The 17,301-nt window shown below is 34.4% G+C and overlaps 2 protein-coding genes across 6 annotated transcripts in view; both read left to right on the top strand.

The window, feature by feature from the left end:
• The first annotated feature begins 1 nt into the window (after position 1).
• LOC115881854 (tectonic-3) lies at positions 2–4,172 on the top strand. Its single transcript, XM_030899552.1, has 6 exons — positions 2–255; positions 311–643; positions 2,141–2,374; positions 2,514–2,682; positions 2,746–2,942; positions 2,995–4,172. The coding sequence occupies exons 2-6, from the start codon at positions 317–319 to the stop codon at positions 4,144–4,146; spliced, it is 2,079 nt and encodes a 692-aa protein (XP_030755412.1). The 5' UTR covers positions 2–255; positions 311–316; the 3' UTR covers positions 4,147–4,172.
• Positions 4,173–9,591: 5,419 nt separating this feature from the next.
• LOC115881833 (protein argonaute-2) overlaps positions 9,592–17,301 on the top strand; it is an 84,994-nt gene continuing 77,284 nt past the window's right edge. For 3 of the 5 annotated variants that reach the window (XM_030899523.1, XM_030899524.1, XM_030899519.1), the window contains exon 1: positions 9,592–9,932. The gene's annotated coding sequence lies outside the window, so the exon portion shown is untranslated. The remainder of the gene's footprint in view (positions 9,933–17,301) is intronic. The other 2 variants (XM_030899522.1, XM_030899521.1) reach the window with 2 other exon arrangements.

The raw sequence follows: 17,301 nt of genomic DNA, 5'->3' as shown, positions 1-17,301 counted from the left end.
ACCTACTAGTCCAGGTCGTCATATTTTAAATTGTTATACCTGGCGCCCTTTGGGCACACTCAGGGATCGTGTTGTAGAATACTTTTTGGGAGGCAGTCAGCAAATTAAGTATCCAGATTTAATATTCTCCCCCGAAAAAAGATATAAATTATCTACCGAAGCTATGGGTGTAGTTACATTCGAGTTGGACCTTATTCTCAGAAATTTTAATAATTATGGAATAGAGTATTGAGTTCGAACATCGTTTGAAAAGATGTAAAAGATTTAGAGTTTATAAAATTATTTTGTCCTAATTATTCTAAATTTCCAGAGCAAAATGTATGGCTTTTTGGTATTACTAATTTTCTTAAGTGCCAATATTCCATATGGAAGTACTATAGAAAGTCTAGATGACCAAGACGCGGTACGATCAGTAACGATGACAAATACCGAGACCACCACTACAGAATTATCTAATATAACTACAACTGTTAATACATGTGAATCAAATGACACAAACTGCTCCACTACTCCAAGTTTTGAGAATTCAACACTCGAAACGTCACTTGATAGTGAAAATGACACTAGAAGCACTAGACAAGCGGATAAAATGCCAAGACTTAAGACTGACCAAGAAACGCATAGCTGTACTTGCAATTTGAAGGTGAGGAAACTATAAATTATAATTCTGTGTCACTCGTCCATTCTGATCACTGAATAAAAAGACTATAGGGATTCAGTCAAGTACTATTTTGCAACGCCTATTTAGTTAGTTTTGTTTGACTTACCTGACACCGTGTATGCTTACCTGGCAAATTTAAATTTTTGCGTGTGTGGCACGTCGTAATTCATACAGGATGTTCAAAATTCTTCGCCAAACTTTATAAAATATAGTCTTAAGTTTTCTTCGTTTTTTTTAATGTACATCCTGTATATTATTTTCCAATAGGTGGAGAATTAAAAAATGAACATTTTTTGTATTTAGAGTATTTCAAATTTTTTTACAGTTTCGCAGATATTCGCGTTTTTATATTTCATATGGCATTTTCCACAGTCAATTTTTATCAAAGCCACCCAATGATTTTTCTCTTGTATTATATATTACCATTGAAAGCGCTATATGAAATAATACTGCGTGTATCTGCGAAACCATTAAAATTTTTGAAATACTTTAAATACAAAAAAATGTTCATTTTTAACTCTCCATCTAATAAATAAATAATATACAGGGTGTTCCATTAAAAAAAACAAAGATAAATTATTTTATATTTTAGAAAGTAAATACTTAATATAGTTTTGATTTCAGGACAGTTCTTGTATTTTTAATAATTTTTGGGGGCTGAAAAATATATATTTTTGATTTATTTATTAATATACCTGAAACTATCGAAATATATTTACTCATATATTAGGATTATTTAAAGTGATGTGAAAGGAAAATGCAATAATATACAGAGTAGTCCATTTAAAAAAAATCATCCAGATCCACTTACTTTTTTGAGCCACCCTATAGAAGTTAAAATATTTCCCTGAAATATATCCTGGTACGCACTTTAGGTTTGCAATTAAACAAAATTCTCAGGTTTTTATTCTAGGAGCTACAGATGTCCGGCGCATTTTTGCCGGACCCTGTTATTGCTCCATTTTCTAGAATGTTCGACCACTTCGACGCCTCATCTCTAGACTGATGACTGATCTCCATCTGATCTCGAATCCATTTTAAAATGCCGGGTTCTTCGGCGCGTATATACCGCCCTCTCTCAACTTCGTAATCAGTCGTTTATTTCTTTTTATTATAGATATCTGTCCTTATAGTTTAGTTACAACAGAAATCATTTTTCAGCCAGTGTTGTCGTTTCTCATTTTATTAAGAGATGTCGCTACGCTTGCTAGCGGTCCCGTATATTTTTCTTAAAATTATATCTTTATACTTTAATCAATAATTTTAATTATTATTATTTATTGACAACGTAAAACGAGTAAATTATGTAGTGTTTTCCCTTTTATATTTTATCATGTTCGGTCTCTGATATACCGGAATTTAAGTCAACCATATTAAAAACCCTTCGTGATCTCCCCAATTTTATTTATATCATCCCTTCCTTAGTCTTTTTATTCAATGGTTTTTAATAAAGAATTTCTAAATTTCATAAAATTTCAGATTAATATTTGCGATATTAATTGCTGTTGTGATCCTGACTGCCAGCAAGCTGACAAAGCTGTCTTTGCATACTGCACCGTAGAGGAGAATTACTTTTATGATACTAGATATTGCCACTATATTCAGTATATTTATGTAAATAACAGTCAAGTAGAGTGGCACGTTAAACAGGAAGGAATGTTTTGCGTTGTAAGCAAGAATATGCCTAAGTCGTACTTGGTTCAAAAAGATAAAGTAAGAAGCTTGTACAATTTCTATTTTACTAATTCGACAAGGCCTAATCAGCCCAATATTATGGTAGCAGTTTTTTTGACGACTAGGACTCTTAAGTATTTTTAAGTTATTTTAGCCAATCAAGCCAAATCATTTTTAGCCAATCAAGTCTTTTGATGCCACTCGGAAAGAAATAATTGGAAAAGCCTTTTGGTCTGGTGACAATTTTACCCCAAATATAAACGATAATATTCCTAAGATTTTAAAGCATTACAAATATGGTGATCCTATTATAGTTATTAAAAATAGTTCCATCATCGCCCATTTCAGTCAGTAAAAACATATATTTTATATGCTGTTCCATACCTACATTATCTTGTTATTTTTATTAGGTTTACCAAACAGTTTTACTAGCGAGAAATGTGTTTTTGAGGACGAGGTATTTTACTTGAAAAATACAAAATTCACATGTAGTCAAACAGTTATAGAAGATGAGAACCAAAGATTAAATTTTTCAACGTACTATAAAAATATTAAGATAATAAATTCGCAAGGATTATTAAATTTATCACAAAAATATATCTACAAGGTAGTGGTTTGTATAGAATTATATTTCCCATTTAAAATCCATTCTCTTGTAGTTTTGTCCAAGAAATGTATGTATTGAAATTGAACCACAAATATGTGATGCCCAATTGGACAAATGTATAAAAATTGATAGAAATATTAGTTTTAAAGCTCAATGTACCTATAACTTTAAAGAAAATATAAATGTCTGCAAAAACTTGGTCGAGAAAATTCATTATAATTTCTATCACAATGGATCTAAAGGCATACACAAAATAGAAGTGCTGGGAGTTTTGAAGAATATCAGTTATCATTTTGGAATTGACAGTTTCAAACATGTCCAAGAGTTTTCTGTAGAGTTTTTGTGGATGAATGAAACAAGAAACTATTCCAAAATTCTCAGTGGAAATCCTGGATATATTGATGGAAAACCTATATTAATTGGTAGTAAAATCATTAAAGAGAATAATACGTTTATACAACGAAATTCTAGTGCGTTTATAGAAAACTTCTTAACTTTTGCTAAAAATGTGGGCAATAAATGTATAAGAAATAGCACTTACAATGATCCGATATATTTCGGTTATAACACCATAATGAAATGCAAGATGTCAAAGAAGTTATCCTTCAGCACGAAACAACAAAATGCGACAACTGCATGTCAAGAAATCCAAAGAATAATTTTTATGTCGTGGAACATTAAACAAGAAGTCAATAAATCCCTGGTAATTGGACAGTTTGGCAATGCAGATCCATCAAAAGAAGAAAATTGGAGCGAAGTGTTGTACAGAATTAATCCAAAAACACTTCTGGATTTGAATAAAGGGAATTTTATGAACAAAAACAGGACTCTAGTTTGCCAAAATATTTCTACACTAGTCGATGTCGATATTTTGTTTGCTAAAGTCGATTTCGGCAATTTGTTAAATCAAAAGAAAATTTTAGGGACCAGTTACAGTTTCAAAGATATCGATAGTTTTAAAGTGCCTATAATTAAAAATAAGGATAGCTTTCAGTTTGATTTTGTTGTGGAATTGGTTAGTCGTGTTAGTTTTTTCGATATTACGAACAAAAAAGAGAAGAAGTTTGTGGAGCCCCCTAGTATCGATATTCGCTTGCCTTATGACTTCTTCTACCCGTTTATTAGGGTTCATAACGGAGCGGAAAAAGATACAGGAGGGTGGCTATTGATAATGTTAGTCTTGTATTTGAACTGTATAGTTTAATAATAAAAGTGCACTTATTTTCTGTATTATTGTTTTATTATTTGATGATAAACATATTTCCAAGATTTTAAAAAAGTTTTGTAAAAATAGTTATAAGCGATACCAAATAAACTTATAGTTACGTCATCGAGGGCGCCATTATTAAATTCATTGTTACCAACCATGGACTAACTGAACCATCGTCCATGACTAACTAGAATTTAAATTTCCCGCTGGCGGTAGGTGGATTCAGGTGGTAGCTCTGCTGTACGAAATGTCCAGTTGCCCCATTTAATTATATATTTTGTGATACTTTAAGCTTAATTTTTTTTATTAGCAGACCTTGCAGTCGAGAATTATTCTTTTTAGAACTGCTTCTAGTGCGAAGTGCCGAAGCAGCTTAACAGTCATTGCAAAAAACTCATCGCAACCTTATTAGAATATTTTGAACGGGAAAACGGTAATATTGGCCCTTTATGTCCCTTAAGTGCTGTTAAGAAGGCGAGTTTCGTTGATGTAAATAATAACTGTTTATATATTTATAATTAATTCATTTTTGTTTCTTAAATAAATATTTTGATTAAAAGAAAATATGTAAACGTGGGCGACGCTGTGCCGGTGAAGCTTAATCACGTGACTAAAAGTTTATTTGGTATGATATACCTATATACCCTGTTGGTCATCCAAAGTATATGGTCTGAATTTTAATCCGTGTGACAGAAAATAATATAAATGACCGGTTGACCGACAGAGAGACAAAATCAAAAGCGGCATACAGTGTTGCCGTTTTTTTACGTTTGTAGGAAAATGTGTGTAGAAAAATATAAGCTATCATGTATACTACTGAAATGAGGATAATATATCTAAGCTAAATTTAATCTATTACAGCTGTAGTAAAATGAATAACTACTAGTGAAAAATGAAGTTCCAACCCTAGATGCATTTTTAGTAAACGCCTAATTGAGCGGTTTGAAATTTCAATGCAAAATCCGGCAATACACCGCATAGAAGAAATTTATCGACCCAATTTTTATCTCTTTTTAATTACTTGATTTGATTTTCCATTGAGCTGTCTACATCACTGTCTTACACGTTAAAATCCAGACCGTACAGTTTCGATGACCAAATCGGTATAAGAGATTTTAAAGCTTTTACCTATATCTAAAATCCCCCTTGTACAGAATGATATAGATATAAGTTACAAGTAAAGTAAAGTTACGATTTTACTGATCTTAGGAAAAAATAGATAAAATTATGACAAGTAATTTCTAGATAGTCATATTATCTTCCACAAGTATTCTTCATGCAGACTTGCTGTTATAACCATGACCATCTCGTCGGAGAGACAAAAATGCGAAGTGTTGATTACATATCCACTTAATCCGGTGCTTTATTTCATGCGCTTAGGAAAATACTTGCTCTTCTGTTGTTCAGTACATCTTATAGTACTGAACACATTGACTGTACTCTTCGTACACACGGCCAGAAAATCGGTACCCAAAGCTAGTCGTTGCCGACCTGAACGAAGAAACATATTTTTTTATTAATATATATAACTATTGTTTTGAATGGTTAATTTGCCGTGTGTGTGTCAAATAAAAGACCCCTAGGTTTGCAGGGCTCCTCAAGAATGGAGTCAGAAAGCCCAAAAGAATCCTTGGATTTTTTAGATTTTCGCTTATAGTATCGAAACTTTGCGTTCTAGCGAATTTCACTTTACGTAGATAAAAAATTATTAAATTTTACGTCGAATGAGTACCATGATGCAACGAAAGTTACAGAGCACCAAATTTTAGTTTTACCGTGTATACTAAATTTTGATGAAGTACATGCCCAGGAAATATATTCTGAATTTTGGAGGAAAATATTCTGCAATTTACTATAGTATACTTTTCAGTGCCCATTCCTTCCAACTCTGTATGAAATAACATAAATGTTATTATATAAGCATGAAGCTAGAAGGTGCTATGTCCCGAGCTTTGAAATATAGAACCTGATCAAAAGTAACAAAATATTAAAGTCTTGATCGCTTTCAACTGCTGATAGCAACACAGAGTATATCGTGTCATATTTGCCAGGTGGTGAACACAGGAGCGGCAGATAGACCACTCGGAATTTACAGTAAGATTTACAGATTGCATTGTTTGTATAAAACCGTTCCATCCAAGAATGTCCACTGGATCGTCTATTCACCATAAATCCATAGAATATCAGTAGTATATACAGGTCGTTAATTTGTTTATTACTCGCGGCTAGAGCTTTATGGTCGAAATATGGCAACCTCGGCCCGCTCGTCGATAGACGACGCGACGCCGACGGGACGAGTCGGCAGAAAACCCTAAAAGTGCATGCGTTCTCAATAGGCAGTGTTGCCATTCTGTTCCCCTATAAGTAACTGTCCAGTTAACAATCTGTATATACAAATCAGTTCATAACGTTCTTCGCCGTCTTCTGATTTCCAGTCTCCATTGGTCTCTGTCTGTCCAGAGGTTTGCGTCTATTCCTCTTGTTCTGATGTCCCTGTCTATTCCTCCAACTCCGTCTAGGTCTCCCTCTCTTTCTTTTACCTTGCTGTGTCCAATTGAGTATTTTCTTTGGAATTCTTCTCTTCTATTCTTTGTACGTGCCCGTACCATCCGTACCACCGTTATCGCCGTATTTTTTCAAGCGAGCTTTTACGATCTTTGAATTTACCCTGAAGTAACATTCTCCAGGCGTATTCTCGTCTGTAGATACTAACATGGTTAGCAAAAGCATTTTGGTGTATTGTGGCGAACTAGAGTTTTATTTTGCTGAATTATTTTATTAAAAATTACAAAAGGGATAAAATGATATATAAATGTATTACGTATGCTGTGACGTATGTAAAATAAAACAAAGATTATTTTCAAATATTTATTTAAAATTTATAATGCTTTAAATTTGTACCCATAAAATACAGCTTCTAATATATGCAACGCTATTTTGTATTTAAAAAATATGATAAATTAACAGACATTCCAAATAATTTTTGAAATACGACCCTGTCATTTAACTGTATTGGTTTATTTGGGGATTTCTTTGTTCTTGAAAGGGACGGATCGGTCAATGCGGGGCCACCTTGAATTAATGAGGAAATTACAAAGAAAGGAGCGAAAATGCCCCTCTGGTGTTGTTTCAAGTTTCACGAGGTTGCTTTTTTATGAGTCAAAGCGACATTTAAAGTCAGTCAAAGGTATCGTGTAGACAAGAAAGTGTGTTGGCATAGTTTTTAACAATAATGAACCCGTTTTAAATGTTTATCATATCTTTAAGGCGGATATTGACTTCAGCTGACTTGTCCGCTGCTCGCGAAGAGCGTTTCGTTTGAAATCCAAAACTCGAAGAATTAGTTTCTAATGCTCAGCTCGCTGGGCTCCAGTATATTTTCAGACTTTAAAAAATGTCGGATCTAGAAATCAGTAATGCTATGTTTATTTTATTTTTTAGCTATTTATTATACCGTATCATCGAATAAAAACGGCGTCAGCGATGGCTATGAAATGAAGATCGCTGTCATTTTATATGTAAAATTATATGGGAAATGGATCGTCATTTCCAAGCCAACTGGACGCCGTTTTTTTCGATCATACGGTATTTCTTACAATATAGAGACGTTTGCCGAACCCGTACTGAATCGTAATGAAACAATCAAAGAGATTGGCTAAAAACCCGACGCGACAGTCGAATGGAGCACCGTTGTTCGTTGTTGTTCGCGGGCTGCTCGGTTCGCAGAATACTTGCGGCCATTGACTAGCGAACGCTCGTTTTGTAACACGTTACATTACAACGCTCGGTTCAAGTCAATCTCCGCCTTTAGAAGAAATAATTTTAAGTTATACATATGGTTACAGTAAAATCTAGAAATCAGAGAATGTCAACAATTACTAGTAAAAGCTCACATTTTTTTTGCTAACACTAAGCCAGTAAAACTTCAAAATATAATATTGAAGCAAACTTTTACTAGTGAAAGTTAGCATTCACTGTAACTTACTAGTGAATGCAAGCGTTTAAATTCGCTTTGCTTTTTGACTATCTTTTCATAGCTGCCCATAACTTACTATTGATTCATAACTTATTTCGATCTGAGCCTATCGGTACAACAGCATTTATAGGAAGTTACCCGATAGCGGCTAGAATATTGATGCATTTTGAGGTTAAATAAAAAGGAAAATATTTTAATTTTGATTTTGCTATAATAGAATGACTTTTGCTGAGAAAGAAGCGAGTGTTTTTTTAACAACCTATTTATGAAACTGTTATTCAGAAATAACATTTCGCAACAGTTGTTTTAAAGTAATAACTGTTACGCGTGGCTCAGCTATTCCGAAATCACATCGGAGCCGCCGCTGTCGGGGACTGTTATTTTTAAAACTGTTATTTTAGGAACAACTGGGTTGTAAGCTTGGTAGAATTTCGTGGTGCCGCATGCCGTGAGCTTGATAATATCACATCGCGTGCGGTTGCTATCGGCGCATTTTATACCTGTTGTTAGCTTGGCAAAGTGTCGTGGTGCGGCGATGCGGAATTCACACCATGAGCCACCGCTGTCAGCGCTGTTATTTTATTAAGTAACAACAGTTGCGCGCTTGGAGGAACGCCATCGACGTACTTCATACCTGTTATTTTTATGAACAACGGTTATGAGGTTGGTAGAATTTCGTGGCCCAGTCGGATTTACATCACGAGCCATCACTGTCATCAACTCTATTATTATTTTTAGGTACCAACTTTTGCCAAGTCTGGTAAAACCCTTGTCTCAGCTATTCCGATATCATATTGCGGTCGCTGTTAACAGATTGTTATTTTAAAACCTGTTATTTTTAGAAAGAACTGTTGTGAACTTGGTAGAATTTTGTAGTAGAGCGGCGATGTCGAATTCACACGTCTAGCAGGTCACTGATGCGTCTAGCTAATCGATGTCAGCGCTGTTATTTTTTTTTGAAAATCGTATTGCGTGAGGCACTTGTGGATTTGATAGAATTACGTGGGACAGCGATGCCGAATATTGTTGTTTTGTTTTTGAAACCACAACTATTACGAACTGTTATTTATAAATAACAAATTTGTGTCTGTCGATTTGAAATAGATTAAATTAAGTTGCCCGTTCCTATAGAATACTACAGACACCCTAGACTAAAAGTATTGTGAAGAAAATACTATAAGGGTGTTAATTATATTAAAATTAGATCACGCATTCACAATAATGTGATATCTTAAACTCAACATGGTAGGAATAATCGCGAAAAGTTGGGATAGACAATCGATGGTCCAGGGTCTGGTTTGCAAATTTCAAGGTGAAAGGACACGGCGCAAGGGCGCTCCTGCTTCTGGCGAGGGCTCGCCGCAGCCGCCGCCGTCCCTCGGTGCGTTTTCAAGGCCAAAGCCACTATCGATTGGCCCATTCGCCTGGCGCTGGTCCGACTACCGACGACAATTCGGCGCAAACACACCAATTTTGATTTGACATTGATCGGCAGACGATTTCTCCGGCCGGACGGTTTCGCGAAACCGATATATGTGTCATTAAAAAAGAAATTTCCTCGTTGCTTTCTCTGCCCTGTCTCCCCTTCAGCGTTGTCGTTTTGCTACGGTCGCGGCCCGGGTCACGTGGGAGTCCTGATGGACGCGACGTTCTGTTGTGACCTTCCGGCGACGGCGGAAGGCGTTTGGCGGGAGCAGTAAGTTCTCGCGGGTGAATACTGACTGTATTACGCACAAAAACTATTTGCGGTTCTATCTATTTGTGCGTTAACGCGGGTCATGGATAAAACTCTGTGAATATCCAGGTATTTTATCCAAGTGTTTTAAACTAAATTTTAGTCTTAATATAATGCATTAATTAACGCCTAAATTAAAAATTATGTTTTAATCGGAGCACACTGAAAAATGAAGTGGGTGAAGTTTTTTTTACTTGAAATCACTTATAAAAAACACAACAAAACATCCAGTATATAGAAGCCTCCCCAAATACAAAACCATAAAATTTTTTTTGCGGAAATGCATCATCTCTTCTTTCCGACTTTAGAATAACTGAAATCAGTTACATGAAAACGTGTTCCTGCTTTACATTCTAAATACTTTACTTGTGTAGGTATGAACTTAACTTAGTAGATACTGTAATTTAGACATCAATATCGTACCGAGAAAAAACGAAAATAAGCAAAAATAAACCAACAAACCAAACCAAAGCAAATCAAACCAAAACAAACCTAACGAAAGCAATCAAAACACGCTGTAAGCTAAAACGCGTCTGTTTACGAATTCCAATTGCCTGGTACTTTTCAAATCTTGCTATATTTTACAATATTTTATCAATAAATGAAAATGGTACACTTCCGCAAGAAGTTTTTATGCGTGTCTATGCTTAGAAAAATTTCTAGAATGAATAACAGAAACGTGTTTTCACGTAACTGGTTTCAGCTATTCTAAAGTTGAAAAACTGAAAATTATGCATTTCCGCAGAAAATTTTTTATGACATACTATTGAAAAAGGCTTCCAAATACTAAATAAACAAATATTACTTACATTACTGGTTTCAAGTAAACGAAAGTAGCCGTGATTTCAGCTATTCTAAAGTTGAAAAACTCGAATATGAACTCTAATAACTCTAATAAACAAATATTTCTTACATAACTGATTTCAAGTAAACGAAACTTGAGCCAATGATGTTTAATGAACTAAACGTTACGAAAAAATCTGCAGGAAATTAATCAAATCCATCCTGCCTTTGTTCTGCACTTATAACACACCAATTTGAATTAAAATTTTCAAATTAAGCTGTTTTATAATTTTATGACAATAAGTAGAGTTAAGACAATAACTAGGAGTATTCCTGGTGCAGTGTGAACAAAAAAGTCTCCTGCATCAAATAATTTGTTTTCTATTCCGGTTTCAGAGTCCGGTGAAATTAGGTAATGCAATTATTTTTTGCTTGTCTAAAAAACATAGATTAAGTCCTTATAGTCCTTATACCGTCAAAGATGTGCGAACATTCTGTTGGAACTGTTTTTTAGTTTTACTTTTCTTTATCTGCTTCCCAAATTCTTGCCCATCTTTCGAATATTTTGAGCAGTCCCTGTACATTAACTTTTACGTATCGAAAATTATTCTCATCAACAACTATGTTCTCAAATCTTTTGACTATAGTTTGCCCAACGGAAGGATACAATGACATGACAGTGACAGTTGTGTCATTGTGTCTCTCATTTTGATTCACAGGTAATACTTTCTGTCATTTTCGGCTGTTGTCTGTTGTCTATCGAATTCTTCCCTGGTTTGTTGGATGGACTTTAAACCCTTTACTTTGTTTACATAGTTTACTTATTTGTAAAATTTTATAAAAAAACAACATATTATTCTTCTAAGATTTTCTGAGATATCTGCCAGTAAAGTTAATTAAGTTTCTATGCATCAAAGAGTGGATTATTTGTGATTAACATAGAAATATTAGGCTTTGAAGCAGTATAAAGTATAAACAGTTGTAGTCAAAATATTAAGAAAAATAGTAAATATAAAAGTAGTATAAAATACGTTTGCAACAATATGCAAGGCTTAATATACAATATACCAAATATCGACGTTAGTTCAGAAATTATTTAGAAAAAATCGAAATAAAGATGAAACTTCTACACCCTATACCTCTGAAATGAATAGTTCATTTCAAGTTTCCTTCAAGTAGGAGACACTGATATCGAAATCGAATTTCTCATGACAAATCACTTTTTGATTTTTTAAATTATTTTTATAATAAATTATTATTTAAATCAATTAAAATTTAGTCAATATTTTAAAAATGGACATATTAAGAAAACTACCTTTGGTAACTACCCCAAATGGATCCTACGTGAAAAGTTCTATATTAATCCTTTTTCATATTTTTTTGATTTTGTTTTGATAAGTTGTCAAACAAATTAGAAACGAGGAGTGCTTGAAGTTGCAATGTTTTTAAAATCACCTTGTAATAGAAACTAAGAATGCTGGCCGTGACAATTTTGGTCATTTTGGTTTTCACAAAGAAGTACTCTGGTTCGTCAAAATCGTAAAGTTCTATTTTTACTCAGATTTTTATTAATAAGCGAGATAATCATCAAATGGAAATTGCAATTACGGATTAGGGATGGGATTTTTTTTCGATGTATCGATAACTATTGTTACATCAAATAACAATAGGTGATTTCAAAATTATCGATATATCTATCGAGTTATTGATACTTATCGATATTTATAGATGATCATTGACATATCGATAACTAAAATATATCGATAGATGAATTCCGATAACTTATCGATAGGTAAAATCCATTATCGTTCAACCTTAATTGCAACTAGAAATGGGATACTCGGTACATCATGCAAATCTCTTTGTAGGGAAACGTCAAATCGAAAAATTTGATATGAAAGAAACTTATTTTTAAAAAAGGAACCATTTCCTGAACTTTCTCCGACTTTTTAATTAACACCTTGTATATGTCGCTAAATATTACTGATTGATAAATTAGTTGGGACGGTTCCAGCTTAAAACAGACCTGTTTTCTGTTTTTACCCTACCTGTAACCAAACTGTAACAGTGTCATGTTAATAGTGTAAGTTTTAAGGTAATTTTCGTATTTCATAATTCAATGACCTGATAAACCTTATCCACACAAGCACTATGTTTTGTATGCAGCAGATATTTTTTTAATTATTCCGCTGTAATTATCATTACCACCCAACGAGACTTACATACACATACGCAACTGCTATCTCAGATAGATAGAAAATAATTGTTCATTTACGATTAAACGCCATTTGTAAAAACAAAAGTGATATAACTTTTTCCTCCATTCGAGATTATTTTATCTAACTTTGAGGAAACCGTTAGACAATCCATTCTTGGAACGATAATGTCGAGTTAACACGTGAGTAGTATTGTTATCTTTCGAGTACTCGTTGCTACCCACACATGCAGTTCTTACAGGAAGGTTCAAATACAAACAATGTCGATAAACTATAAACACAAATTACTTGTTTTCTGGATGAATCTGTCTCGCAGAAAATGTAACAACAAAAAAATAGTAATTTGTGGGAAGGTATTTCTGAAAAATTTTGGGAATATCTAAAATTAGAAGACAAAGTAATTAAAAGAAAACAATTAATAATACAAATATTTGTTCTATACCTATGAGGTCAATGTCAATATCTATACCGATGACAATAAATTCATCTCGATTTGAATTTGCAGCAGACAATTATATTGATATTCTTTAATATACCTAGCTGCAGTCACAAACGTTTACAGTTTACAGTCAGTTTACAAAGTGTTAATTGAACAATTTATATGGTGTAGCTCATGCAATAAAGATGTTTAAACCATTGTATGTATATCTTTACAAAAGCCATTCTTACCGAGTAAAGATAATAAATTTAGTTAGTTCTTTTATACAAGTTACGTAGACATAAAATGTAAAATTTTGTTGATTTCAGTAAAACTCCTTGTCTACACATTATATTCAGTATAATGTAAAATGTATTATATCATTATTTAGTTCTTTGAATTGTTCCCTCGATAAGATTAAACAATAAGTTCTTGACTAGCTTTTTATTACAATATTTTATAACTAATTGAATTAGATAAAATAATTTTATGAAGAGTGAATAAGTGCTTAAGTGATCGTATTATAAAGATAAATTATTCTATACTTACAGGTATTTCAATTACTGTATTTTAATTTGGTTTTTGTTTTATTTGATTTCAATTTTTTAATTGGTGTGTAACAATAAATTACTTGCTTTATAACAATATCTCTATATATTTTTTTCTGGCAAAATTAACACCGCACAAAATACAGAAATATTGAAAAAGTTTGTGTGTGTCAAACTTAATTTAAACCTACGTCACTTACTGCCGAAATACTTTTATTATTTACAGCAGTTTGACAAAAAAGTATAACTACCTTTTATTTGTTTTTACTCAAATGGTGTCAGTTAAAAGAAGAGTCAATTTAAAACTCATTCTTTCTTCTCATAATTGAAGACTCGTCTATCGAAATATATTTATACTATTTACCCAACAGGCCAATCACGGCCATCATACAGTCTCAGAGCTTAAACAAAAGCCGGTACCTAAGAGGGTTTTAGAAAAGGTAGTTCTCAATCTCCAATATAAGTCGTACCAAAGTTTATGGCACGGATGTTTGTCGTCTCGGCGCACTCAATGAGGTGTTCTGGTGTTTCCTCATTTTCCCTAAAGAATGTGCTCTTTCTGAGCGTCAATCTACTTTGAGTTGTTCGTTGAGGAGACTGTGTCCTGTTAAAAAACTCCGTGACAATCTTACATACATACATACTGCCATTACTCGCTGATGAGTATTCGACACACATCAGAAGATGGTCACGCAAGGCGTTTTCTTTCATGAGCTTTTCTGTGACTGAAAAGCCCGATACGTGATGTTATCTGCCTACCACAATCCGGACATTCATAAATCTCATTGCTTTGTTGCCTCTTTTTTGGTTCTCGCTGTTAACTGAGTTTACAACTCTTCTCCATTGAGTTGTAATGTGAGCTGCTTCTTCCCACTCATTCTGCATGTTAATCCCCTTTAAGTTTTCGTGGAAAATGTCCTTGTACCTTTTCAGTTGTCTACCCGGCCTCCCCTTACCGTCTACAAGCTCACCGTAAAGCAGATATTTTGGTATGCGGTTTTCTTGCATTCTGCATACGTGACCAGCCCATCTTAAGCGGGATTTTGTAACCATGACTCCAATACTCTCGCAGTTAGCTTTTTCAGGGACCGATACGTTTGAGACATGATGGAACCACCGGATTCTTCAGAGTTGTCTAAGGTGTCTCTGTTGCAACTTGTTTAATGCGTTCATGTGTCGGCGGTATGGCACCAAGATTTCGCTCCCATATAACATGGTGGGGATTATAATTGCTCGGTACACTGCAAGTTTCGTTTTTGTACTCAAGTCATGATTGTAGAAAACCATGTCTTTTAATTTCCAGAATGCTCTTGAGGCGCTGCTAATCCTGTGCTGAATTTCAGATTCAATATTGGCCTTTTCCGAAATCAAACTGCCGAGGTAGGTAATTGAATTCCGCCACATATTCCAATAGTTCTCCGATTTTTATAGCATTGTTGTGATCTTCCGGGGGAGTGCACATGATTTTGGTTTTGTATAGATGTTTAGCTTAAGGCCCAAAGCCTCGTATGCCCAGCTATATGTGTTCAACATTTCTTGTAATTGTTGTAACTTGTTTGCAACTAGAGCGCAGTCATCAGCGTATTGAAGTTCTGTGATGAATTTTGTACGTGTTTTTGCCTTGAGTCTTTTTATGTTGAACAGACCGCCGTCGTATCTATATCTAATGCCCAACCCTCTCTCCTGCAGTTTGCTGTCCACTATAATGGAGAGCGCTGCCATGAATATGTTGAATAGGAGGGGCGCTAAGACACATCCCTGCCTAACTCCTGCATTTGTTAGAAATGGATCGCTCAGTGATCCATGATGTGACACAACCGACTTTATACCAGTTGGTAAACAGAAAAACTAATAAAATTAAGAGTTGCCATGGTTCCTAGGTGCAACATGGTTAAATACGACCCATGTGGTAGTGAAATTCAATTTAGCAGGTACACCTGGGATTCACCAATAGTATTTGGAACATAACGGTAGGTATTGTACTGTAGCAAAATGATTAATTGTTGAGATAAATCTAGCAGTACTTATACGCGTCTCCTAAATGAACGGATATAAATTCTCTATACCTCTTTCTCTTTTTAACACCAATTAGATTGTTGTAATCGTATATGCTTATATATTGTATATTCAAACCAAGACACATAAGAACCTAAGTCTTTAGGAGTGGATCTAATTCTTGCACAATCTCTCCATGTATTTCGCCCCTAAGCAATTTTTTGTTTAAAAAATGTACAATACCTACATACAAGAATCCTCTTAATACAAATAAGAGCGCTTTCAGATGGAGCGGACCGTACGCGCGAAGCGTCCGCGCGGATGTTTTTTTCAATATAGGTCTCATCCCGACGGAGCATACGCGACCCATGTGAAATCGTTCATATAAACTCATGGTACTTGCTCGAAGTCGCGGATGGTCCGACGCGGACGCTCCGCTCCATCTGAAAACGCTGTCACACGCTGTAATAAAGTTAACAGCGCTTTCAGATAGAGCTGACCGTCCGCGAGGATGTTTTTTCAAGATAGCAGTCGACAAACTCATCCGGACGGAGCATACGCGACCCATGTGAAATTGTTCATATAAACTCATGGTACTTGCTCGAAATCGCGGACCGTCCGCGCGGACGCTCCGCTCCATCTGAAAGCGCTGTTATGGAAATTTATAAATGCTTTACGTTTTTGTTATAGAAACTTTTTTGCTTCTATTTTCTTAGCTTGTGTTTCTATAAAAGGGATTATAAATACGTATTTTTGAATATATTTTAAACTAAAAGTTATAACGTACATCAACAACAATGAGGACACGCCGCGCGCCGGTTGTTTAATGGATTGTTATTATCGTTGATAAAGGTCTAATAATAGCTCGTATACATGTTCGGCTCGGATATTGCATTTATTCTGAACAAACGCTATTTTAATAAAAATGTACTACCATCTTAATTATTAATAACAAAACGTACATGTACCATGTCGTTAATTTATTTTGCATTTGCAGCATCCTCAAAAGTACCATACGATATACGATCGAAAAAAAAAACGGCGTCAAAGACGGCTGGAGAATGATAGTCGATTATAATTTTGGCGATGTGCAGACTGTATGTACAGGGTGTCCCATTTTGGTTGAAATCATACGGTATCTCCGTTATTAGTAAAGATAGGATTGATTTGTCAAACGAAAGATGCTGTCCACAAAATTTTCGTAGCCCTCTGCGTTTCTGAGCTACAGGGTCTTTTTGGTTAGGTTAGTTCAAATAGCAGCCTGTTAATTTATAAATCATATGATCTGTCTTGCTATGAGCCTCTCAAAAATATATATCACTCTATATTTATTTTCACTATTCTCTGTAATATTTAAAAGATATCGTTTCCTATTGGTAGGCCGTGATAGATAATAGGCCGTCATACTTACACGTATTAAAATTTTATATGAGACCGAAATATTTTACTTTTAAACTGTTACCACTGAATCTCTGAAT

This window comes from Sitophilus oryzae, unplaced genomic scaffold, assembly GCF_002938485.1.
Source record: "Sitophilus oryzae breed Bouriz unplaced genomic scaffold, Soryzae_2.0 scaffold_1743_pilon_pilon, whole genome shotgun sequence".
NCBI lineage: Eukaryota > Metazoa > Arthropoda > Insecta > Coleoptera > Curculionidae > Sitophilus > Sitophilus oryzae.
The sequence above is the reverse complement of the archived record's forward strand: the minus strand, read 5'-3'. Positions and strand labels throughout refer to the sequence as shown.